Here is a 26,019-nt window from a genome sequence, read left to right as displayed (position 1 = left end):
CCACACTTTGAGAGGCAGACCCAGCACCTGAGGTGCCGTCAGAGTCCCCCCTGCCTGGGGAGTCCGGCGCCACCATTATTAACCTCAGACTTGCTTTGTTCCCCGAACCAAAGGGAGGAGGAGTCGCGGAGGAGGGAAGGCAAACAGTAGCCCAACTCAAGTGGGCCAAATCGTCCATGCCTAGTGGGGGGCAATCAGAGGCCCTGAGGGAGAACCAAAGACGACATTTGAAGTTCTCCTTGTTGGCGTAGAGGTCCGCCACCAGGTGACCGAACCAAGACCACATCTTGGCAGCCACGACTCGGACAGACCCTCCTTCCAAAAACTTGATGTCCTGCAAAACCCGAGCGTGAAGGCTCACTTTTCGTTCTTGTGCCGCTTAGGGTCTAGCTTGCAGCCCTCATTTGCAGCAACTCCAGCCGTACTGCCGTGCAGCTGCAGCCACGAGCCCCAGGAGGGACATAACAGCGCCGGCTGTCGTCACATTACGCCGAGTTTCAAGCAACTGTGTTGTCAGTCGGAGAATGAGCTGGATACGCGTGACCGGGAGGCGTATCCTTCCTCAGTGTTCAGCAGTACATCAGGTAAAATAACTGCTAGGCTGGAGTCAGGGCGCTCTTGCTGAGGTTCCCCATGAACCCCAGGGTGGCAATATAGCTCATCACCTTCTGTGTGTGAGCGTGACTTTCTGCCTCTGACCTGGCAAGGATCAACCAGTCGTCCACAAAGGTCAAGATCCTCACCCCATTTGCTCTCATTGGTTCCTCCACACACTTGGTGAAGGTCCTGGTGCCAGAGAGTAGCAGTAGACGCAAGTACTTCCGATGTCTCTTGATTATCGTGAAAGTACGCTTCAGGTCGATAGATGTAAGTAAGTATCTCCTGGACTGACCTGTCAGGAGTCGTTTTACCGTCGACATACGACAGGGATAGAGGGCTATAAACGTGTTCAAAGAGCTGAGGTCCAGTAGGGCCTCCATCCACCGGTCTTCTGGTCATCTCTGCTGCTGGAACGTCTTCATCACTTCAGCAGAGCAAAGACCTTGTTTCTCATCTGCAGTACACTGTAGAAGCCCGTCCAATGCACTGCAGGAGTGAGCTGGTCCAGTGCACTGCAGGAGTGAGCTGGTCCAGTGCACTGCAGGAGTGAGCTGGTCCAATGCACTGCAGGAGTGAGCTGGTCCAGTGCACTGCAGGAGTGAGCTGGTCCAGTGCACTGCAGGAGTGAGCTGGTCCAGTGCACTGCAGGAGTGAGCTGGTCCAGTGCACTGCAGGAGTGAGCTGGTCCAATGCACTGCAGGAGTGAGCTGGTCCAGTGCACTGCAGGAGTGAGCTGGTCCAGTGCACAGCAGGAGGGCCATGTTGTCTGCAAGAGGTACTTACCTGGATCACCTCATGACTCCCTGCAGCCAGTCGTCCTCCTCGGTCTGATCCAGGGACGACTGGCTCTTCAGGGCCGAACAACCTTTATCTTCTCATACGTTGGAACGTGAGCGTCGAGCACAGGACTGACAATCTTAAAGAACATCGTTAACCCGTCTTGATCATAATCATGACCTCTGACCTCTGAGGCGTCGCGGGTCGACGCGCCTCCAACGCTTCCTGTCGCTGTCAAGAGTCGTGGGTCGACATGTGTAGTGTGTGTGTGACGTGTGTGTCTGTGCAGGTGAACGACGTGTGTTATCTCTCAGTGTGTAATGTGTGACGTGTGTGTCTGTGCAGGTGAACGACGTGTGTTATCTCTCAGTGTGTAATGTGTGACGTGTGTGTCTGTGCAGGTGAAGGATGTGTGTTATCTCTCAGTGTGTAGTGTGTGACGTGTGTGTCTGTGCAGGTGAACGATGTGTGTTATCTCTCAGTGTGTAGTGTGTGACGTGTGTGTCTGTGCAGGTGAACGATGTGTGTTATCTCTCAGTGTGTAGTGTGTGACGTGTGTGTCTGTGCAGGTGAAGGATGTGTGTTATCTCTTAGTGTGTAGTGTGTGACGTGTGTGTCTGTGCAGGTGAAAAATGTGTGTTATCTCTCAGTGTGTAGTGTGTGACGTGTGTGTCTGTGCAGGTGAACGATGTGTGTTATCTCTCAGTGTGTAGTGTTTGACGTGTGTGTCTGTGCAGGTGAACGATGTGTGTTATCTCTCAGTGTGTAGTGTGTGACGTGTGTGTCTGTGCAGGTGAACGATGTGTGTTATCTCTCAGTGTGTAGTGTGTGACGTGTGTGTCTGTGCAGGTGAACGATGTGTGTTATCTCTCAGTGTGTAGTGTGTGACGTGTGTGTCTGTGCAGGTGAAAAATGTGTGTTATCTCTCAGTGTGTAGTGTGTGACGTGTGTGTCTGTGCAGGTGAAGGATGTGTGTTATCTCTCAGTGTGTAGTGTGTGACGTGTGTGTCTGTGCAGGTGAACGATGTGTGTTATCTCTCAGTGTGTAGTGTGTGACGTGTGTGTCTGTGCAGGTGAAGGATGTGTGTTATCTCTCAGTGTGTAGTGTGTGACGTGTGTGTCTGTGCAGGTGAAAAATGTGTGTTATCTCTCAGTGTGTAGTGTGTGACGTGTGTGTCTGTGCAGGTGAAAAATGTGTGTTATCTCTCAGTGTGTAGTGTGTGACGTGTGTGTCTGTGCAGGTGAAGGATGTGTGTTATCTCTCAGTGTGTAGTGTGTGACGTGTGTGTCTGTGCAGGTGAACGATGTGTGTTATCTCTCAGTGTGTGGTGTGTGACGTGTGTGTCTGTGCAGGTGAAGGATGTGTGTTATCTCTCAGTGTGTAGTGTGTGACGTGTGTGTCTGTGCAGGTGAAGGATGTGTGTTATCTCTCAGTGTGTAGTGTGTGACGTGTGTGTCTGTGCAGGTGAAGGATGTGTGTTATCTCTCAGTGTGTAGTGTGTGACGTGTGTGTCTGTGCAGGTGAACGATGTGTGTTATCTCTCAGTGTGTGACTTGTGTGACGTGTGTGTCTGTGCAGGTGAACGATGTGTGTTATCTCTCAGTGTGTGACTTGTGTGACATGTGTGTCTGTGCAGGTGAACGATGTGTGTTATCTCTCAGTGTGTAGTGTGTGACGTGTGTCTGTGCAGGTGAACGATGTGTGTTATCTCTCAGTGTGACTTGTGTGACGTGTGTGTCTGTGCAGGTGAACGATGTGTGTTATCTCTCAGTGTGTAGTGTGTGACGTGTGTGTCTGTGCAGGTGAACGATGTGTGTTATCTCTCAGTGTGTGACTTGTGTGACGTGTGTGTCTGTGCAGGTGAACGATGTGTGTTATCTCTCAGTGTGTGACTTGTGTGACGTGTGTGTCTGTGCAGGTGAACGATGTGTGTTATCTCTCAGTGTGTAGTGTGTGACGTGTGTGTCTGTGCAGGTGAACGACGTGTGTTATCTCTCAGTGTGTAGTGTGTGACGTGTGTGTCTGTGCAGGTGAACGATGTGTGTTATCTCTCAGTGTGTAGTGTGTGACGTGTGTTTGTGCAGGTGAACGATGTGTGTTATCTCTCAGTGTGTGACTTGTGTGACGTGTGTGTCTGTGCAGGTGAACGATGTGTGTTATCTCTCAGTGTGTAGTGTGTGACGTGTGTGTCTGTGCAGGTGAAGGATGTGTGTTATCTCTCAGTGTGTAGTGTGTGACGTGTGTGTCTGTGCAGGTGAACGATGTGTGTTATCTCTCAGTGTGTGACTTGTGTGACGTGTGTGTCTGTGCAGGTGAACGATGTGTGTTATCTCTCAGTGTGTGACTTGTGTGACGTGTGTGTCTGTGCAGGTGAACGATGTGTGTTATCTCTCAGTGTGTGACTTGTGTGATGTGTGTGTCTGTGCAGGTGAACGATGTGTGTTATCTCTCAGTGTGTGACTTGTGTGACGTGTGTGTCTGTGCAGGTGAACGATGTGTGTTATCACTCAGTGTGTAGTGTGTGACGTGTGTGTCTGTGCAGGTGAACGATGTGTGTTATCTCTCAGTGTGTAGTGTGTGACGTGTGTGTCTGTGCAGGTGAACGATGTGTGTTATCTCTCAGTGTGTAGAGTGTGACGTGTGTGTCTGTGCAGGTGAACGATGTGTGTTATCTCTCAGTGTGTAGAGTGTGACGTGTGTGTCTGTGCAGGTGAACGATGTGTGTTATCTCTCAGTGTGTAGTGTGTGACGTGTGTGTCTGTGCAGGTGAACGATGTGTGTTATCTCTCAGTGTGTAGTGTGTGACGTGTGTGTCTGTGCAGGTGAACGATGTGTGTTATCTCTCAGTGTGTAGTGTGTGACGTGTGTGTCTGTGCAGGTGAACGATGTGTGTTATCACTCAGTGTGTAGTGTGTGACGTGTGTGTCTGTGCAGGTGAACGATGTGTGTTATCTCTCAGTGTGTAGTGTGTGACGTGTGTGTCTGTGCAGGTGAACGATGTGTGTTATCTCTCAGTGTGTAGTGTGTGACGTGTGTGTCTGTGCAGGTGAACGATGTGTGTTATCTCTCAGTGTGTAGTGTGTGACGTGTGTGTCTGTGCAGGTGAACGATGTGTGTTATCTCTCAGTGTGTAGTGTGTGACGTGTGTGTCTGTGCAGGTGAACGATGTGTGTTATCTCTCAGTGTGTAGTGTGTGACGTGTGTGTCTGTGCAGGTGAACGATGTGTGTTATCTCTCAGTGTGTAGTGTGTGACGTGTGTGTCTGTGCAGGTGAACGATGTGTGTTATCTCTCAGTGTGTAGTGTGTGACGTGTGTGTCTGTGCAGGTGAACGATGTGTGTTATCTCTCAGTGTGTAGTGTGTGACGTGTGTGTCTGTGCAGGTGAACGATGTGTGTTATCTCTCAGTGTGTAGTGTGTGACGTGTGTGTCTGTGCAGGTGAACGATGTGTGTTATCTCTCAGTGTGTAGTGTGTGACGTGTGTGTCTGTGCAGGTGAACGATGTGTGTTATCTCTCAGTGTGTAGTGTGTGACGTGTGTGTCTGTGCAGGTGAACGATGTGTGTTATCACTCTCGCTGCCTGTCCTGCTCTGTGTGTCACGAGGCTCTGGATTCTCACAGCAGCTGCTTCATCAAAGACAAGGACGTCTTCTGCAGACTGGATTACTTCAGGTGAGTCATGATGTCATATTTAAACATGTTTTTAAACATGTAACACAGTACTGTATTAGTACTACTTCAGGTGAGTCATGATGTCATATTTAAACATGTTTTTAAACATGTAACACAGTACTGTATTAGTACTACTTCAGGTGAGTCATGACGTCATATTTAAACATGTTTTTAAACATGTAACACAGTACTGTATTAGTACTACTTCAGGTGAGTCATGACGTCATATTTAAACATGTTTTTAAACATGTAACACAGTACTGTATTAGTACTACTTCAGGTGAGTCATGACGTCATATTTAAACATGTTTTTAAACATGTAACACAGTACTGTATTAGTACTACTTCAGGTGAGTCATGACGTCATATTTAAACATGTTTTTAAACATGTAACACAGTACTGTATTAGTACTACTTCAGGTGAGTCATGACGTCATATTTAAACATGTTTTTAAACATGTAACACAGTACTGTATTAGTACTACTTCAGGTGAGTCATGACGTCATATTTAAACATGTTTTTAAACATGTAACACAGTACTGTATTAGTACTACTTCAGGTGAGTCATGACGTCATATTTAAACATGTTTTTAAACATGTAACACAGTACTGTATTAGTACTACTTCAGGTGAGTCATGACGTCATATTTAAACATGTTTTAAACATGTAACACAGTACTGTATTAGTACTACTTCAGGTGAGTCATGACGTCATATTTAAACATGTTTTTAAACATGTAACACAGTACTGTATTAGTACTACTTCAGGTGAGTCATGACGTCATATTTAAACATGTTTTTAAACATGTAACACAGTACTGTATTAGTACTACTTCAGGTGAGTCATGACGTCATATTTAAACATGTTTTTAAACATGTAACACAGTACTGTATTAGTACTACTTCAGGTGAGTCATGACGTCATATTTAAACATGTTTTTAAACATGTAACACAGTACTGTATTAGTACTACTTCAGGTGAGTCATGACGTCATATTTAAACATGTTTTTAAACATGTAACACAGTACTGTATTAGTACTACTTCAGGTGAGTCATGACGTCATATTTAAACATGTTTTTAAACATGTAACACAGTACTGTATTAGTACTACTTCAGGTGAGTCATGATGTCATATTTAAACATGTTTTTAAACATGTAACACAGTACTGTATTAGTACTACTTCAGGTGAGTCATGACGTCATATTTAAACATGTTTTAAACATGTAACACAGTACTGTATTAGTACTACTTCAGGTGAGTCATGACGTCATATTTAAACATGTTTTTAAACATGTAACACAGTACTGTATTAGTACTACTTCAGGTGAGTCATGACGTCATATTTAAACATGTTTTTAAACATGTAACACAGTACTGTATTAGTACTACTTCAGGTGAGTCATGACGTCATATTTAAACATGTTTTTAAACATGTAACACAGTACTGTATTAGTACTACTTCAGGTGAGTCATGACGTCATATTTAAACATGTTTTTAAACATGTAACACAGTACTGTATTAGTACTACTTCAGGTGAGTCATGACGTCATATTTAAACATGTTTTTAAACATGTAACACAGTACTGTATTAGTACTACTTCAGGTGAGTCATGACGTCATATTTAAACATGTTTTTAAACATGTAACACAGTACTGTATTAGTACTACTTCAGGTGAGTCATGACGTCATATTTAAACATGTTTTTAAACATGTAACACAGTACTGTATTAGTACTACTTCAGGTGAGTCATGACGTCATATTTAAACATGTTTTTAAACATGTAACACAGTATCTTTCAATGTTTCTGAAGTTTGACTTCGAAGATGATTTATTCAAATATATATTTATATATTTACGTTTCATTGAAATACTTTTAGTAACATTTATTTCGCTGATACACATCTTCACTGCAGTCGTGCAGACACACACTGTAAACACAATCACTCTCCAGACACACACTGTAAACACAATCACTCTCCAGACACACACTGTAAACACAATCAAACACAATCAAACTCTCCAGACACACTGTAAACACAATCACTCTCCAGACACACACTGTAAACACAATCACTCTCCAGACACACACTGTAAACACAATCAAACACAATCACTCTCCAGACACACACTGTAAACACAATCACTCTCCAGACACACACTGTAAACACAATCAAACACAATCAAACTCTCCAGACACACTGTAAACACAATCACTCTCCAGACACACACTGTAAACACAATCACTCTCCAGACACACACTGTAAACACAATCACTTTCCAGACACACACTGTAAACACAATCAAACACAATCAAACTCTCCAGACACACACTGTAAACACAATCAAACACAATCAAACTCTCCAGACACACACTGTAAACACAATCAAACACAATCAAACTCTCCAGACAAACACTGTAAACACAATCAAACACAAACTCTCCAGACACACACTGTAAACACAATCAAACACAATCACTCCCCAGACACACACTGTAAACACAATCAAACACAATCACTCTCCAGACACACACTGTAAACACAATCAAACACAATCACTCTCCAGACACACATTGTAAACACAATCAAACACAATCACTCTCCAGACACACACTGTAAACACAATCAAACACAATCACTCTCCAGACACACACTGTAAACACAATCAAACACAATCACTCTCCAGACACACACTGTAAACACAATCAAACACAATCAAACTCTCCAGACACACACTGTAAACACAATCACTCTCCAGACACACACTGTACACACAATCACTCTCCAGACACACTGTAAACACAATCACTCTCCAGACACACACTGTAAACACAATCACTCTCCAGACACACACTGTAAACACAATCAAACACAATCAAACTCTCCAGACACACACTGTAAACACAATCAAACACAATCACTCTCCAGACACACACTGTAAACACAATCAAACACAATCAAACTCTCCAGACACACACTGTAAACACAATCAAACACAATCAAACTCTCCAGACACACACTGTAAACACAATCAAACACAATCAAACTCTCCAGACACACACAGTAAACACAATCAAACACAATCACTCTCCAGACACACACTGTAAACACAATCAAACACAATCACTCTCCAGACACACACTGTAAACACAATCAAACACAATCACTCTCCAGACACACACTGTAAACACAATCAAACACAATCAAACTCTCCAGACACACACTATAAACACAATCACTCTCCAGACACACACTTTAAACACAATCACTCTTCAGACACACACTGTAAACACAATCACTCTCCAGACACACACTGTAAACACAATCAAACACAATCACTCTCCAGACACACACTGTAAACACAATCAAACACAATCAAACTCTCCAGACACACACTGTAAACACAATCAAACACAATCACTCTCCAGACACACACTGTAAACACAATCAAACACAATCAAACTCTCCAGACACACACTGTAAACACAATCAAACACAATCAAACTCTCCAGACACACACTGTAAACACAATCAAACACAATCACTCTCCAGACACACACTGTAAACACAATCAAACACAATCACTCTCCAGACACACACTGTAAACACAATCAAACGCAATCACTCTCCAGACACACACTGTAAACACAATCAAACACAATCACTCTCCAGACACACACTGTAAACACAATCAAACACAATCACTCTCCAGACACACACTGTAAACACAATCAAACACAATCACTCTCCAGACACACACTGTAAACACAATCAAACACAATCATTCTCCAGACACACACTGTAAACACAATCAAACACAATCACTCTCCAGACACACACTGTAAACACAATCAAACACAATCACTCTCCAGACACACACTGTAAACACAATCACTCTCCAGACACACACTGTAAACACAATCAAACACAATCACTCTCCAGACACACACTGTAAACACAATCAAACACAATCACTCTCCAGACACACACTGTAAACACAATCAAACACAATCACTCTCCAGACACACACTATAAACACAGTCAAACACAATCACTCTCCAGACACACACTGTAAACACAATCAAACACAATCACTCTCCAGACACACACTGTAAACACAATCAAACACAATCCAACTCTCCAGGCTCACACTGTAAACACAATCAAACACAATCACTCTCCAGACACACACTGTAAACACAATCAAACACAATCACTCTCCAGACACACACTGTAAACACAATCAAACACAATCACTCTCCAGACACACACTGTAAACACAATCAAACACAATCACTCTCCAGACACACACTGTAAACACAATCAAACACAATCACTCTCCAGACACACACTGTAAACACAATCAAACACAATCACTCTCCAGACACACACTGTAAACACAATCAAACACAATCACTCTCCAGACACACACTGTAAACACAATCAAACACAATCACTCTCCAGACACACACTGTAAACACAATCAAACACAATCACTCTCCAGACACACACTGTAAACACAATCAAACACAATCACTCTCCAGACACACACTGTAAACACAATCAAACACAATCACTCTCCAGACACACACTATAAACACAATCAAACACAATCACTCTCCAGACACACACTATAAACACAATCAAACACAATCACTCTCCAGACACACACTGTAAACACAATCAAACACAATCACTCTCCAGACACACACTGTCAACACAATCAAACACAATCACTCTCCAGACACACACAGTAAACACAATCAAACACAATCACTCTCCAGACACACACTGTAAACACAATCAAACACAATCACTCTCCAGACACACACTGTAAACACAATCAAACACAATCACTCTCCAGACACACACTGTAAACACAATCAAACACAATCACTCTCCAGACACACACTGTCAACACAATCAAACACAATCACTCTCCAGACACACACTGTAAACACAATCAAACACAATCACTCTCCAGACACACACTGTCAACACAATCAAACACAATCACTCTCCAGACACACACAGTAAACACAATCAAACACAATCACTCTCCAGACACACACTGTAAACACAATCAAACACAATCACTCTCCAGACACACACTGTAAACACAATCAAACACAATCACTTTCCAGACACACACTGTAAACACAATCAAACACAATCACTCTCCAGACACACACTGTAAACACAATCAAACACAATCACTCTCCAGACACACACTGTAAACACAATCAAACACAATCACTCTCCAGGCTCACACTGTAAACACAATCAAACACAATCCAACTCTCCAGGCTCACGCTGGTAAGATGCCCCTGATGCTGCCTGTTCACAAATGTCAACACAGCCGAACACAGAAGCTTTTAACGAACAAGTTAAAGTCAATGATTCAATAAAAACGAACCGAAATCTGAGGTTTTAACTTTCTTTTCTGTGCGCAGACGAACATCTGTGTGCGCCGAGGATTACGTTTAAACGTGTTTGAAATACGATTAATATTTATAATAACTACAATAATAGAATAACTACAATAATACAACTACAGTAATAATGATGAGAATAAGTATCAAATCAAATAATTGTTTAATAAAATGAATAATTAAATACTTGCGTCACAAACATGTCGACTCGTTTATATTTAAATCGAATAATTGTTTAATAAAATTAATAATTAAATACTTGCGTCACAAACATGTCGACTCGTTTATATTTAAATCGAATAATTGTTTAATAAAATGAATAATTAAATACTTGCGTCACAAACATGTCGACTCGTTTATATTTAAATCAAATAATTATTTAATAAAATGAATAATTAAATACTTGCGTCACAAACACGTCCACTCGTTTATATTTAAATCCTTTTATTGTTTAATAAAATGAATAATTAAATACTTGCCTCACAAACATGTCGACTCGTTTATATTTAAATCCTTTTATTGTTTAATAAAATAACTAAATAAATACTTGCGTCACAAACATGTCGACTCGTTTATATTTAAATCAAATAATTGTTTAATAAAATGAATAATTAAATACTTGCGTCACAAACATGTCGACTCGTTTATATTTAAATCCTTTTATTGTTTAATAAAATGAATAATTAAATACTTGCGTCACAAACATGTCGACTCGTTTATATTTAAATCAAATAATTGTTTAATAAAATGAATAATAAAATACTTGCGTCACAAACATGTCGACTCGTTTATATTTAAATCAAATAATTGTTTAATAAAATGAATAATTAAATACTTGCGTCACAAACATGTCGACTCGTTTATATTTAAATCCTTTTATTGTTTAATAAAATGAATAATTAAATACTTGCATCACAAACATGTCGACTCGTTTATATTTAAATCGAATAATTGTTTAATAAAATGAATAATTAAATACTTGCGTCACAAACATGTCGACTCGTTTATATTTAAATCAAATAATTGTTTAATAAAATGAATAATTAAATACTTGCGTGACAAACATGTCGACTCGTTTATATTTAAATCAAATAATTGTTTAATAAAATGAATAATTAAATACTTGCGTCACAAACATGTCGACTCGTTTATATTTAAATCAAATAATTGTTTAATAAAATGAATCATTAAATACTTGCGTCACAAACATGTCGACTCGTTTATATTTAAATCAAATAATTGTTTAATAAAATGAATAATTAAATACTTGCGTCACAAACATGTCGACTCGTTTATATTTAAATCAAATAATTGTTTAATAAAATGAATAATTAAATACTTGCGTCACAAACATGTCGACTCATTTATATTTAAATCATTTTATTGTTTAATAAAATTAATAATTAAATACTTGCGTCACAAACACGTCCACTCGTTTATATTTAAATCCTTTTATTGTTTAATAAAATGAATAATTAAATACTTGCGTCACAAACATGTCGACTCGTTTATATTTAAATCAAATAATTGTTTAATAAAATGAATAATTAAATACTTGCGTCACAAACATGTCGACTCGTTTATATTTAAATCAAATAATTGTTTAATAAAATGAATAATTAAATACTTGCGTCACAAACATGTCGACTCGTTTATATTTAAATCAAATAATTGTTTAATAAAATGAATAATTAAATACCTGCGTCACAAACATGTCGACTCGTTTATATTTAAATCATTTTATTGTTTAATAAAATTAATAATTAAATACTTGCGTCACAAACACGTCGACTCGTTTATATTTAAATCCTTTTATTGTTTAATAAAATGAATAATTAAATACTTGTGTCACAAACACGTCCACTCGTTTATATTTAAATCCTTTTATTGTTTAATAAAATGAATAATTAAATACTTGCGTCACAAACATGTCGACTCATTTATATTTAAATCGAATAATTGTTTAATAAAATGAATAATTAAATACTTGCGTCACAAACATGTCGACTCGTTTATATTTAAATCGAATAATTGTTTAATAAAATGAATAATTAAATACTTGCGTCACAAACATGTCGACTCGTTTATATTTAAATCAAATAATTGTTTAATAAAATGAATAATTAAATACTTGCGTCACAAACATGTCGACTCGTTTATATTTAAATCAAATAATTGTTTAATAAAATGAATAATTAAATACTTGCGTCACAAACATGTCGACTCGTTTATATTTAAATCAAAAAATTGTTTAATAAAAAGAATAAATAAATATTTGCGTCACAAACATGTCGACTCGTTTATATTTAAATCAAATAATTGTTTAATAAAATGAATAATTAAATACTTGCGTCACAAACATGTCGACTCGTTTATATTTAAATCATTTTATTGTTTAATAAAATTAATAATTAAATACTTGCGTCACAAACACGTCGACTCGTTTATATTTAAATCCTTTTATTGTTTAATAAAATTAATAATTAAATACTTGCGTCACAAACACGTCCACTCGTTTATATTTAAATCCTTTTATTGTTTAATAAAATGAATAATTAAATACTTGCGTCACAAACATGTCGACTCGTTTATATTTAAATCATTTTATTGTTTAATAAAATTAATAATTAAATACTTGCGTCACAAACACGTCGACTCGTTTATATTTAAATCCTTTTATTGTTTAATAAAATTAATAATTAAATACTTGTGTCACAAACACGTCCACTCGTTTATATTTAAATCCTTTTATTGTTTAATAAAATGAATAATTAAATACTTGCGTCACAAACATGTCGACTCATTTATATTTAAATCGAATAATTGTTTAATAAAATGAATAATTAAATACTTGCGTCACAAACATGTCGACTCGTTTATATTTAAATCGAATAATTGTTTAATAAAATGAATAATTAAATACTTGCGTCACAAACATGTCGACTCGTTTATATTTAAATCAAATAATTGTTTAATAAAATGAATAATTAAATACTTGCGTCACAAACATGTCGACTCGTTTATATTTAAATCAAATAATTGTTTAATAAAATGAATAAATAAATATTTGCGTCACAAACATGTCGACTCGTTTATATTTAAATCAAATAATTGTTTAATAAAATGAATAATTAAATACTTGCGTCACAAACATGTCGACTCGTTTATATTTAAATCATTTTATTGTTTAATAAAATTAATAATTAAATACTTGCGTCACAAACACGTCGACTCGTTTATATTTAAATCCTTTTATTGTTTAATAAAATGAATAATTAAATACTTGCGTCACAAACACGTCCACTCGTTTATATTTAAATCCTTTTATTGTTTAATAAAATGAATAATTAAATACTTGCGTCACAAACATGTCGACTCGTTTATATTTAAATCAAATAATTATTTAATAAAATGAATAATTAAATACTTGCGTCACAAACATGTCGACTCGTTTATATTTAAATCAAATAATTATTTAATAAAATGAATAAATAAATACTTGCGTCACAAACATGTCGACTCGTTTATATTTAAATCAAATAATTATTTAATAAAATGAATAATTAAATACTTGCCTCACAAACATGTCAACTCGTTTATATTTAAATCAAATAATTATTTAATAGAATGAATAATTCAATACTTGCCTCACAAACATGTCGACTCGTTTATATTTAAATCGTTTTATTGTTTAATAAAATGAATAATTAAATGCTTGCGTCACAAACATGTCGACTCGTTTATATTTAAATCCTTTTATTGTTTAATAAAATGAATAATTAAATACTTGCGTCACAAACATGTCGACTCATTTATATTTAAATCAAATAATTGTTTAATAAAATGAATAATTAAATACTTGCCTCACAAACATGTCGACTCGTTTATATTTAAATCAAATAATTATTTAATAAAATGAATAATTAAATACTTGCCTCACAAACATGTCGACTCGTTTATATTTAAATCGTTTTATTGTTTAATAAACTGAATAATTAAATACTTGCCTCACAAACATGTCGACTCGTTTATATTTAGATCAAATAATTGTTTAATAAAATAACTAAACAAATACAAACATGTCGGCTCGTTTATATTTAGATCAAATAATTGTTTAATAAAATAACTAAATAAATACAAACATGTCGGCTCGTTTATATTTTGATCAAATAATTGTTTAATAAAATAACTAAATAAATACAAACATGTCGGCTCGTTTATATTTAGATCAAATAATTGTTTAATAAAATAACTAAATAAATACAAACATGTCGGCTCGTTTATATTTAGATCAAATAATTGTTTAATAAAATAACTAAATAAATACAAACATGTCGGCTCGTTTATATTTAGATCAAATAATTGTTTAATAAAATAACTAAATAAATACAAACATGTCGGCTCATTCATGTTTCAATGTTTGATAAACATAATCATAAATAGTAACAAATGCTCCACAGAAGGTTCGGCTCCTGGTGCTCCTGCTGCGGCCTCAGCATCTGCGCCACTGACTGGGTCCGCAGGGCCAAAGGTCACGTGTATCACCTGAACTGCTTCACCTGCTGCTCCTGCGACAGACAACTCAGCACCGGCGAGGAGTTTGCGCTCGTGGACCAGAAGGTTCTGTGTCGAGTCCATTACGACCTCATGCTGGACGACCTGAAGAGAGCCGTGGAGAAAGGTCTGGAGAATGATTGTTAATAACACAAATAACAATATTAACCATAATATCGATAATAATAATAATAACGATAATAATTACATAATAACAATAATAATGAAGGTAATAATGATAACGATAATAATTAATTTAATAATAACAATAATTATTACATAATAACAATAATAATGAAGGTAATGATAAAATTTACTGTGGACCCTGAGATGGTTTATGTTCTACTGTGGACCCTGAGGTGGTTTATGTTCTACTGTGGACCCTGAGATGGTTTATGTTCTACTGTGGACCCTGAGATGGTTTATGTTCTACTGTGGACCCTGAGGTGGTTTATGTTCTACTGTGGACCCTGAGATGGTTTATGTTCTACTGTGGACCCTGAGATGGTTTATGTTCTACTGTGGACCCTGAGATGGTTTATGATCTACTGTGGACCCTGAGATGGTTTATGTTCTACTGTGGACCCTGAGATGGTTTATGTTCTACTGTGGACCCTGAGATGGTTTATGTTCTACTGTGGACCCTGAGGTGGTTTATGTTCTACTGTGGACCCTGAGGTGGTTTATGTTCTACTGTGGACCCTGAGGTGGTTTATGTTCTACTGTGGACCCTGAGATGGTTTATGATCTACTGTGGACCCTGAGATGGTTTATGTTCTACTGTGGACCCTGAGGTGGTTTATGTTCTACTGTGGACCCTGAGGTGGTTTATGTTCTACTGTGGACCCTGAGATGGTTTATGTTCTACTGTGGACCCTGAGATGGTTTATGTTCTACTGTGGACCCTGAGGTGGTATATGTTCTACTGTGGACCCTGAGATGGTTTATGTTCTACTGTGGACCCTGAGGTGGTTTATGTTCTACTGTGGACCCTGAGATGGTTTATGTTCTACTGTGGACCCTGAGGTGGTTTATGATCTACTGTGGACCCTGAGGTGGTTTATGTTCTACTGTGGACCCTGAGGTGGTTTATGTTCTACTGTGGACCCTGAGATGGTTTATGTTCTACTGTGGACCCTGAGATGGTTTATGTTCTACTGTGGACCCTGAGATGGTTTATGTTCTACTGTGGACCCTGAGGTGGTATATGTTCTACTGTGGACCCTGAGATGGTTTATGTTCTACTGTGGACCCTGAGGTGGTATATGTTCTACTGTGGACCCTGAGATGGTTTATGTTCTACTGTGGACCCTGAGGTGGTTTATGTTCTACTGTGGACCCTGAGATGGTTTATGTTCTACTGTGGACCCTGAGATGATTTATGTTCTACTGTGGACCCTGATGTGGTTTATGATCTACTGTGGACCCTGAGGTGGTTTATGTTCTACTGTGGACCCTGAGATGGTTTATGTTCTACTGTGGACCCTGAGGTGGTTTATGTTCTACTGTGGACCCTGAGGTGGTTTATGATCTACTGTGGACCCTGAGGTGGTTTATGTTCTACTGTGGACCCTGAGATGGTTTATGTTCTACTGTGGACCCTGAGGTGGTTTATGTTCTACTGTGGACCCTGAGATGGTTTATGTTCTACTGTGGACCCTGAGATGGTTTATGTTCTACTGTGGACCCTGAGATGGTTTATGTTCTACTGTGGACCCTGAGATGGTTTATGTTCTACTGTGGACCCTGAGATGGTTTATGTTCTACTGTGGACCCTGAGATGGTTTATGTTCTACTGTGGACCCTGAGATGGTTTATGTTCTACTGTGGACCCTGAGATGGTTTATATTCTACTGTGGACCCTGAGGTGGTTTATGTTCTACTGTGGACCCTGAGGTGGTTTATGTTCTACTGTGGACCCTGAGGTGGTTTATGTTCTACTGTGGACCCTGAGGTGGTTTATGTTCTACTGTGGACCCTGAGGTGGTATATGTTCTACTGTGGACCCTGAGATGGTTTATGTTCTACTGTGGACCCTGAGATGGTTTATGTTCTACTGTGAACCCTGAGATGGTTTATTTTCTACTGTGGACCCTGAGGTGGTTTATGTTCTACTGTGGACCCTGAGGTGGTTTATGTTCTACTGTGGACCCTGAGGTGGTTTATGTTCTACTGTGGACCCTGAGGTGGTATATGTTCTACTGTGGACCCTGAGGTGGTTTATGTTCTACCGTGGACCCTGAAGTGGTATATGTTCTACTGTGGACCCTGAGGTGGTTTATGTTATACTGTGGACCCTGAGGTGGTTTATGTTCTACTGTGGACCCTGAGGTGGTTTATGTTCTACTGTGGACCCTGAGGTGGTTTATGTTCTACCGTGGACCCTGAGGTGGTTTATGTTATACTGTGGACCCTGAGGTGGTTTATGATCTACTGTGGACCCTGAGGTGGTTTATGTTATACTGTGGACCCTGAGGTGGTTTATGATCTACTGTGGACCCTGAGGTGGTTTATGTTCTACTGTTGACCCTGAGGTGGTATATGTTCTACTGTGGACCCTGAGGTGGTATATGTTCTACTGTGGACCCTGAGGTGGTTTATGATCTACTGTGGACCCTGAGGTGGTATATGTTCTACTGTGGACCCTGGGGTGGTTTATGTTCTACTGTGGACCCTGAGGTGGTATATGTTCTACTGTGGACCCTGAGGTGGTTTATGATCTACTGTGGACCCTGAGGTGGTATATGTTCTACTGTGGACCCTGAAGTGGTTTATGATCTACTGTGGACCCTGAGGTGGTTTATGTTATACTGTGGACCCTGAGGTGGTTTATGATCTACTGTGGACCCTGAGGTGGTATATGTTCTACTGTGGACCCTGAGGTGGTTTATGATCTACTGTGGACCCTGAGGTGGTTTATGTTCTACTGTGGACCCTGAGATGGTTTATGTTCTACTGTGGACCCTGAGATGGTTTATGTTCTACTGTGGACCCTGAGGTGGTTTATGTTCTACTGTGGACCCTGAGGTGGTTTATGTTCTACTGTGGACCCTGAGATGGTTTATGTTCTACTGTGGACCCTGAGGTGGTATATGTTCTACTGTGGACCCTGAGGTGGTTTATGTTCTACTGTGGACCCTGAGATGGTTTATGTTCTACTGTGGACCCTGAGGTGGTATATGTTCTACTGTGGACCCTGAGATGGTTTATGTTCTACTGTGGACCCTGAGATGATTTATGTTCTACTGTGGACCCTGATGTGGTTTATGATCTACTGTGGACCCTGAGGTGGTTTATGTTCTACTGTGGACCCTGAGATGGTTTATGTTCTACTGTGGACCCTGAGGTGGTTTATGTTCTACTGTGGACCCTGAGGTGGTTTATGATCTACTGTGGACCCTGAGGTGGTTTATGTTCTACTGTGGACCCTGAGATGGTTTATGTTCTACTGTGGACCCTGAGGTGGTATATGTTCTATTGTGGACCCTGAGATGGTTTATGTTCTACTGTGGACCCTGAGATGGTTTATGTTCTACTGTGGACCCTGAGATGGTTTATGTTCTACTGTGGACCCTGAGATGGTTTATGTTCTACTGTGGACCCTGAGATGGTTTATGTTCTACTGTGGACCCTGAGATGGTTTATGTTCTACTGTGGACCCTGAGATGGTTTATATTCTACTGTGGACCCTGAGGTGGTTTATGTTCTACTGTGGACCCTGAGGTGGTTTATGTTCTACTGTGGACCCTGAGGTGGTTTATGTTCTACTGTGGACCCTGAGGTGGTTTATGTTCTACTGTGGACCCTGAGGTGGTATATGTTCTACTGTGGACCCTGAGATGGTTTATGTTCTACTGTGGACCCTGAGATGGTTTATGTTCTACTGTGAACCCTGAGATGGTTTATTTTCTACTGTGGACCCTGAGGTGGTTTATGTTCTACTGTGGACCCTGAGGTGGTTTATGTTCTACTGTGGACCCTGAGGTGGTTTATGTTCTACTGTGGACCCTGAGGTGGTATATGTTCTACTGTGGACCCTGAGGTGGTTTATGTTCTACCGTGGACCCTGAAGTGGTATATGTTCTACTGTGGACCCTGAGGTGGTTTATGTTATACTGTGGACCCTGAGGTGGTTTATGTTCTACTGTGGACCCTGAGGTGGTTTATGTTCTACTGTGGACCCTGAGGTGGTTTATGTTCTACCGTGGACCCTGAGGTGGTTTATGTTATACTGTGGACCCTGAGGTGGTTTATGATCTACTGTGGACCCTGAGGTGGTTTATGTTCTACTGTTGACCCTGAGGTGGTATATGTTCTACTGTGGACCCTGAGGTGGTATATGTTCTACTGTGGACCCTGAGGTGGTTTATGATCTACTGTGGACCCTGAGGTGGTATATGTTCTACTGTGGACCCTGGGGTGGTTTATGTTCTACTGTGGACCCTGAGGTGGTATATGTTCTACTGTGGACCCTGAGGTGGTTTATGATCTACTGTGGACCCTGAGGTGGTATATGTTCTACTGTGGACCCTGAAGTGGTTTATGATCTACTGTGGACCCTGAGGTGGTTTATGTTATACTGTGGACCCTGAGGTGGTTTATGATCTACTGTGGACCCTGAGGTGGTATATGTTCTACTGTGGACCCTGGGGTGGTTTATGTTCTACTGTGGACCCTGAGGTGGTATATGTTCTACTGTGGACCCTGAGGTGGTTTATGATCTACTGTGGACCCTGAGGTGGTATATGTTCTACTGTGGACCCTGAAGTGGTTTATGATCTACTGTGGACCCTGAGGTGGTTTATGTTATACTGTGGACCCTGAGGTGGTTTATGATCTACTGTGGACCCTGAGGTGGTATATGTTCTACTGTGGACCCTGAGGTGGTTTATGATCTACTGTGGACCCTGAGGTGGTATATGTTCTACTGTGGACCCTGAGGTGGTTTATGATCTACTGTGGACCCTGAGGTGGTATATGTTCTACTCTGGACCCTGAGGTGGTTTATGATCTACTGTGGACCCTGAGGTGGTATATGTTCTACTGTGGACCCTGAGGTGGTTTATGATCTACTGTGGACCCTGAGGTGGTATATGTTCTACTGTGGACCCTGAGGTGGTTTATGATCAACTGTGGACCCTGAGGTGGTATTTGTTCTACTGTGGACCCTGAGGTGGTTTATGTTCTACCGTGGACCCTGAGGTGGTATATGTTCTACTGTGGACCCTGAGGTGGTTTATGTTCTACCGTGGACCCTGAGGTGGTATATGTTCTACTGTGGACCCTGAGGTGGTTTATGTTCTACTGTGGACCCTGAGGTGGTTTATGTTCTACTGTGGACCCTGAGGTGGTTTATGTTCTACTGTGGACCCTGAGGTAATATATGTTCTACTGTGGACCCTGAGGTGGTTTATGTTCTACCGTGGACCCTGAAGTGGTATATGTTCTACTGTGGACCCTGAGGTGGTTTATGTTCTACTGTGGACCCTGAGGTGGTTTATGTTCTATTTTGGACCCTGAGGTGGTATATGTTCTACTGTAGACCCTGAGGTGGTTTATGTTCTACTCTGGACCCTGAGGTGGTGTATGTTCTACTGTGGACACAGTAGACACACCCTGATTGCTCCTGATGGCAGACTTGGCGCGCATGTGCAGCCTACTCCCATCAGTATGTGTGAATGGCTGTCAAAGCGTTTTGTGACCCTGGTCTAGAAAGGCGCTATATAAAGAGACATTCTTCTTCTTCTTCTTCTTCCTCATGTCCACTATGATCTCCTTCGTCTTGACGGTGTTGAGGGTGAAGTTGTTGTCCTCGCACCACGCCACCAGACTTGCCACCTCCGTCCTGTAGACCTCCTCCCTCCTGTAGGCCTCCTCCTCCGCGCCAGTGATGCGTCCTATCACTGCTGTGTCATCTGCAAACTTAAGGATGATGTTGTCCTCGTGGGACGCAGTCATGGGTGAACAGGGTGTAGAGGATGGGGCTCAGGACACATGTTCATGGTGATGCTCAGTGAGGTCTCCGATCCTGACCGACTGGGGTCGGCCTGTCAGGAAGTCCAAGAGCCAGTCACAGAGGGTGTGGTGCAGACCGAGTGCAGATGTTTGTGGGGAATGACTGTGTTGAAGGCGGAGCTGTAGAGATCCTTACATAGGAGTCTTTATTCTCCAGGTGGAGGATCATGGAGGGCAGCAGGGCTGGTATGCTGCTCTGAATGATGGCCAGCACCACTCGCTCAAAACACTTACGATCGGAGTGAGTTCTACTGGTCTGTAGTCATTCATGCAGGTGGGTTTTTCTTTGGGAGGGGGACTATGGTTGTGGTCTTGAAGCAGGTCAATGCTCTCTATGAGGGCCCTGCCAGGGATGTTGTCTGGTCCTGCTGCTCTACGGGGGTTGAATTTTTAAAGTCTTTCAAGTATAGAAGGTGTTGAGGTCAAATCTGTCTGTGGAGTTGATAGTGCTGGTGGTGGTCCTGCTGGTGGTCCTGGTGGTGGTCCTGGTGGTGGTCCTCTTATAATCAGTGATGTGCTACAGGCCACATCTGCCTGGAGTCAGCAGAGGGTTAGAAGCTTCTCCTTGTACTGCCTCTTGGCCGTTGTGATGGTCTTCCTCAGTCCTACAGCTTCATACTCGCTGCCTGACCTGAAAGCAAGAGACACGTAGCATGTGTCGTACTTGACTGTTGATCTTCTGATGAGGGAACTTTGTGACCTTTATTGTGATGTTCTCCACACAAGTGCTGATGTAGCAGGTCACATAGTCCTCATAGTCCTCAACACAGACAGAAGAGTCCTCCAGCGTAGCCTTGAATACGTCCCAGTAGGTCCGTGCAAAGCAGTCTTGCAGGCGCTCTCGGTGTCTGGAGTCCAGTTTGTTTTGTGACAGGATTTGTTTCAATAATAGTTTGTAGGCTGAGTACATAAACAAGTACTTAAACATAACATGTAGGTACATAAACAAGTACTTAAACATAACATGAAGGTACATAAACAAGTACTTAAACAAAACATGTAGGTACATAAACAAATACTTAAGCATAACATGTAGGTACATAAACAAGTACTTAAACATAACATGTAGGTACATAAACAAGTACTTAAATATAACATGTAGGTACATAAACAAGTACGTAAGCATAACATGTAGGTACATAAACAAGTACTTAAACATAACATGTAGGTACATAAACAAGTACTTAAACATAACATGTAGGTACATAAACAAGTACTTACACATAACATGTAGGTACATAAACAAGTACTTACACATAACATGTAGGTACATAAACAAGTACTTAAACATAACATGTAGTTACATAAACAAGTACTTAAACATAACATGTAGGTACATTTCTCCGATCCTTAAAACTCTTCATTGGCTTCCAGTTTCTTTCAGGATCAACTTTAAAATTCTGGTTCTTACTTTCAGAGCTATTCATGGTCAGGCTCCTCCTTACATCACTGATCTGATCCAGCCTTACACCCCAGCTCGGTCTCTGAGGTCTGTGGATCAGAATCTACTTATGGTTCCACGCACACGGCTCAGGACCAGAGGAGAGAAATCTTTTCAGGCTGTTGCTCCTAAGCTTTGGAACAATCTTCCTCTCTCTTTGCGATTGATGGAGTCTACTGACTCCTTTAAGAAACATCTTAAGACGTTTCTATTTGTTCAGGCTTTTCCTTGAATTTCTCGAACTCCTGTGTTGTTCTCGGTGTTGTCTTGATCTTTGAAGTATGTACTGTTTTGAGTATTGTTTTGATTGTTAAAGCGCTTTGTGACCCTGGTCTCGAAAAGCGCTATATAAATAAATATTACTTACTTACTTACTTACTTACATAAACAAGTACTTACACATAACATGTAGGTACATAAACAAGTACTTAAACATAACATGTAGGTACATAAACAAGTACTTAAACATAACATGTAGGTACATAAACAAGTACTTAAGCATAACATGTAGGTACATAAACAAGTACTTAAACATAAAATGAAGGTACACAAACAAGTACTTAAACATAACATGTAGGTAAATAAACAAGTAATTAAACATAACATGTAGGTACATAAACAAGTACTTAAACATAACATGTAGGTACATAAACAAGTATTTAAACATAACATGTAGGTACATAAACAAGTACTTAAGCATAACATGTAGGTACATAAACAAGTACTTAAACATAACATGTAGGTACATAAACAAGTACTTAAACATAACATGTAGGTACATAAACAAGTACTTAAACATAACATGTAGTTACATAAACAAGTACTTAAACATAACATGTAGGTACATAAACAAGTACTTACACATAACATGTAGGTACATAAACAAGTACTTAAACATAAGATGTAGGTACATAAACAAGTACTTAAACATAACATGTAGGTACATAAACAAGTACTTAAGCATAGCATGTAGGTACATAAACAAGTACTTAAACATAAAATGAAGGTACACAAACAAGTACTTAAACATAACATGTAGGTACATAAACAAGTAATTAAACATAACATGTAGGTACATAAACAAGTACTTAAACATAACATGTAGGTACATAAACAAGTACTTACACATAACATGTAGGTACATAAACAAGTACTTAAACATAACATGTAGGTACATAAACAAGTACTTAAACATAAAATGAAGGTACATAAACAAGGACTTAAACATAACATGTAGGTACATAAACAAGTACTTAAACATAACATGTAGTTACATAAACAAGTACTTAAACATAACATGTAGGTACATAAACAAGTACTTACACATAACATGTAGGTACATAAACAAGTACTTACACATAACATGTAGGTACATAAACAAGTACTTACACATAACATGTAGGTACATAAACAAGTACTTAAACATAACATGTAGTTACATAAACAAGTACTTAAACATAACATGTAGGTACATAAACAAGTACTTAAACATAACATGTAGGTACATAAACAAGTACTTACACATAACATGTAGGTACATAAACAAGTACTTACACATAACATGTAGGTACATAAACAAGTACTTAAACATAACATGTAGTTACATAAACAAGTACTTAAACATAACATGTAGGTACATTTCTCCGATCCTTAAAACTCTTCATTGGCTTCCAGTTTCTTTCAGGATCAACTTTAAAATTCTGGTTCTTACTTTCAGAGCTATTCATGGTCAGGCTCCTCCTTACATCACTGATCTGATCCAGCCTTACACCCCAGCTCGGTCTCTGAGGTCTGTGGATCAGAATCTACTTATGGTTCCACGCACACGGCTCAGGACCATAGGAGAGAAATCTTTTCAGGCTGTTGCTCCTAAGCTTTGGAACAATCTTCCTCTCTCTTTGCGATTGATGGAGTCTACTGACTCCTTTAAGAAACATCTTAAGACGTTTCTATTTGTTCAGGCTTTTCCTTGAATTTCTCGAACTCCTGTGTTGTTCTCGGTGTTGTCTTGATCTTTGAAGTATGTACTGTTTTGAGTATTGTTTTGATTGTTAAAGCGCTTTGTGACCCTGGTCTCGAAAAGCGCTATATAAATAAATATTACTTACTTACTTACTTACTTACATAAACAAGTACTTACACATAACATGTAGGTACATAAACAAGTACTTAAGCATAACATGTAGGTACATAAACAAGTACTTAAACATAAAATGAAGGTACACAAACAAGTACTTAAACATAACATGTAGGTAAATAAACAAGTAATTAAACATAACATGTAGGTACATAAACAAGTACTTAAACATAACATGTAGGTACATAAACAAGTATTTAAACATAACATGTAGGTACATAAACAAGTACTTAAGCATAACATGTAGGTACATAAACAAGTACTTAAACATAACATGTAGGTACATAAACAAGTACTTAAACATAACATGTAGGTACATAAACAAGTACTTACACATAACATGTAGGTACATAAACAAGTACTTAAACATAACATGTAGGTACATAAACAAGTACTTAAACATAACATTTAGGTACATAAACAAGTACTTAAGCATAACATGTAGGTACATAAACAAGTACTTAAACATAACATGTAGGTACATAAACAAGTACTTAAACATAAAATGAAGGTACATAAACAAGTACTTAAACATAACATGTAGGTACATACACAAGTACTTAAACATAACATGTAGGTACATAAACAAGTACTTACACATAACATGTAGGTACATAAACAAGTACTTACACATAACATGTAGGTACATAAACAAGTACTTAAACATAACATGTAGGTACATAAACAAGTACTTAAATATAACATGTAGGTACATAAACAAGTACGTAAGCATAACATGTAGGTACATAAACAAGTACTTAAACATAACATGTAGGTACATAAACAAGTACTTAAACATAACATGTAGGTACATAAACAAGTACTTACACATAACATGTAGGTACATAAACAAGTACTTACACATAACATGTAGGTACATAAACAAGTACTTAAACATAACATGTAGTTACATAAACAAGTACTTAAACATAACATGTAGGTACATTTCTCCGATCCTTAAAACTCTTCATTGGCTTCCAGTTTCTTTCAGGATCAACTTTAAAATTCTGGTTCTTACTTTCAGAGCTATTCATGGTCAGGCTCCTCCTTACATCACTGATCTGATCCAGCCTTACACCCCAGCTCGGTCTCTGAGGTCTGTGGATCAGAATCTACTTATGGTTCCACGCACACGGCTCAGGACCAGAGGAGAGAAATCTTTTCAGGCTGTTGCTCCTAAGCTTTGGAACAATCTTCCTCTCTCTTTGCGATTGATGGAGTCTACTGACTCCTTTAAGAAACATCTTAAGACGTTTCTATTTGTTCAGGCTTTTCCTTGAATTTCTCGAACTCCTGTGTTGTTCTCGGTGTTGTCTTGATCTTTGAAGTATGTACTGTTTTGAGTATTGTTTTGATTGTTAAAGCGCTTTGTGACCCTGGTCTC

The 26,019-nt window shown here is 39.2% G+C and overlaps 1 protein-coding gene across 1 annotated transcript in view; it reads left to right on the top strand.

Annotated features, from left to right (window-relative positions):
• LOC148085010 (LIM/homeobox protein Lhx8-like) overlaps positions 1–26,019 on the top strand; it is a 52,564-nt gene that overhangs the window by 5,677 nt on the left and 20,868 nt on the right. The window contains exons 3-4 of the mRNA XM_087785554.1: positions 4,929–5,050; positions 14,949–15,169. Of these exons, the coding sequence (XP_087641680.1) occupies positions 4,929–5,050; positions 14,949–15,169 (343 nt within the window). The remainder of the gene's footprint in view (positions 1–4,928; positions 5,051–14,948; positions 15,170–26,019) is intronic.

The sequence above is a fragment of the Callionymus lyra genome, chromosome 2, assembly GCF_982586985.1.
Source record: "Callionymus lyra chromosome 2, fCalLyr1.hap1.1, whole genome shotgun sequence".
NCBI lineage: Eukaryota > Metazoa > Chordata > Actinopteri > Syngnathiformes > Callionymidae > Callionymus > Callionymus lyra.
Note: the sequence above shows the minus strand (reverse complement) of the source record. Positions and strands in the feature narration are given on the sequence as shown.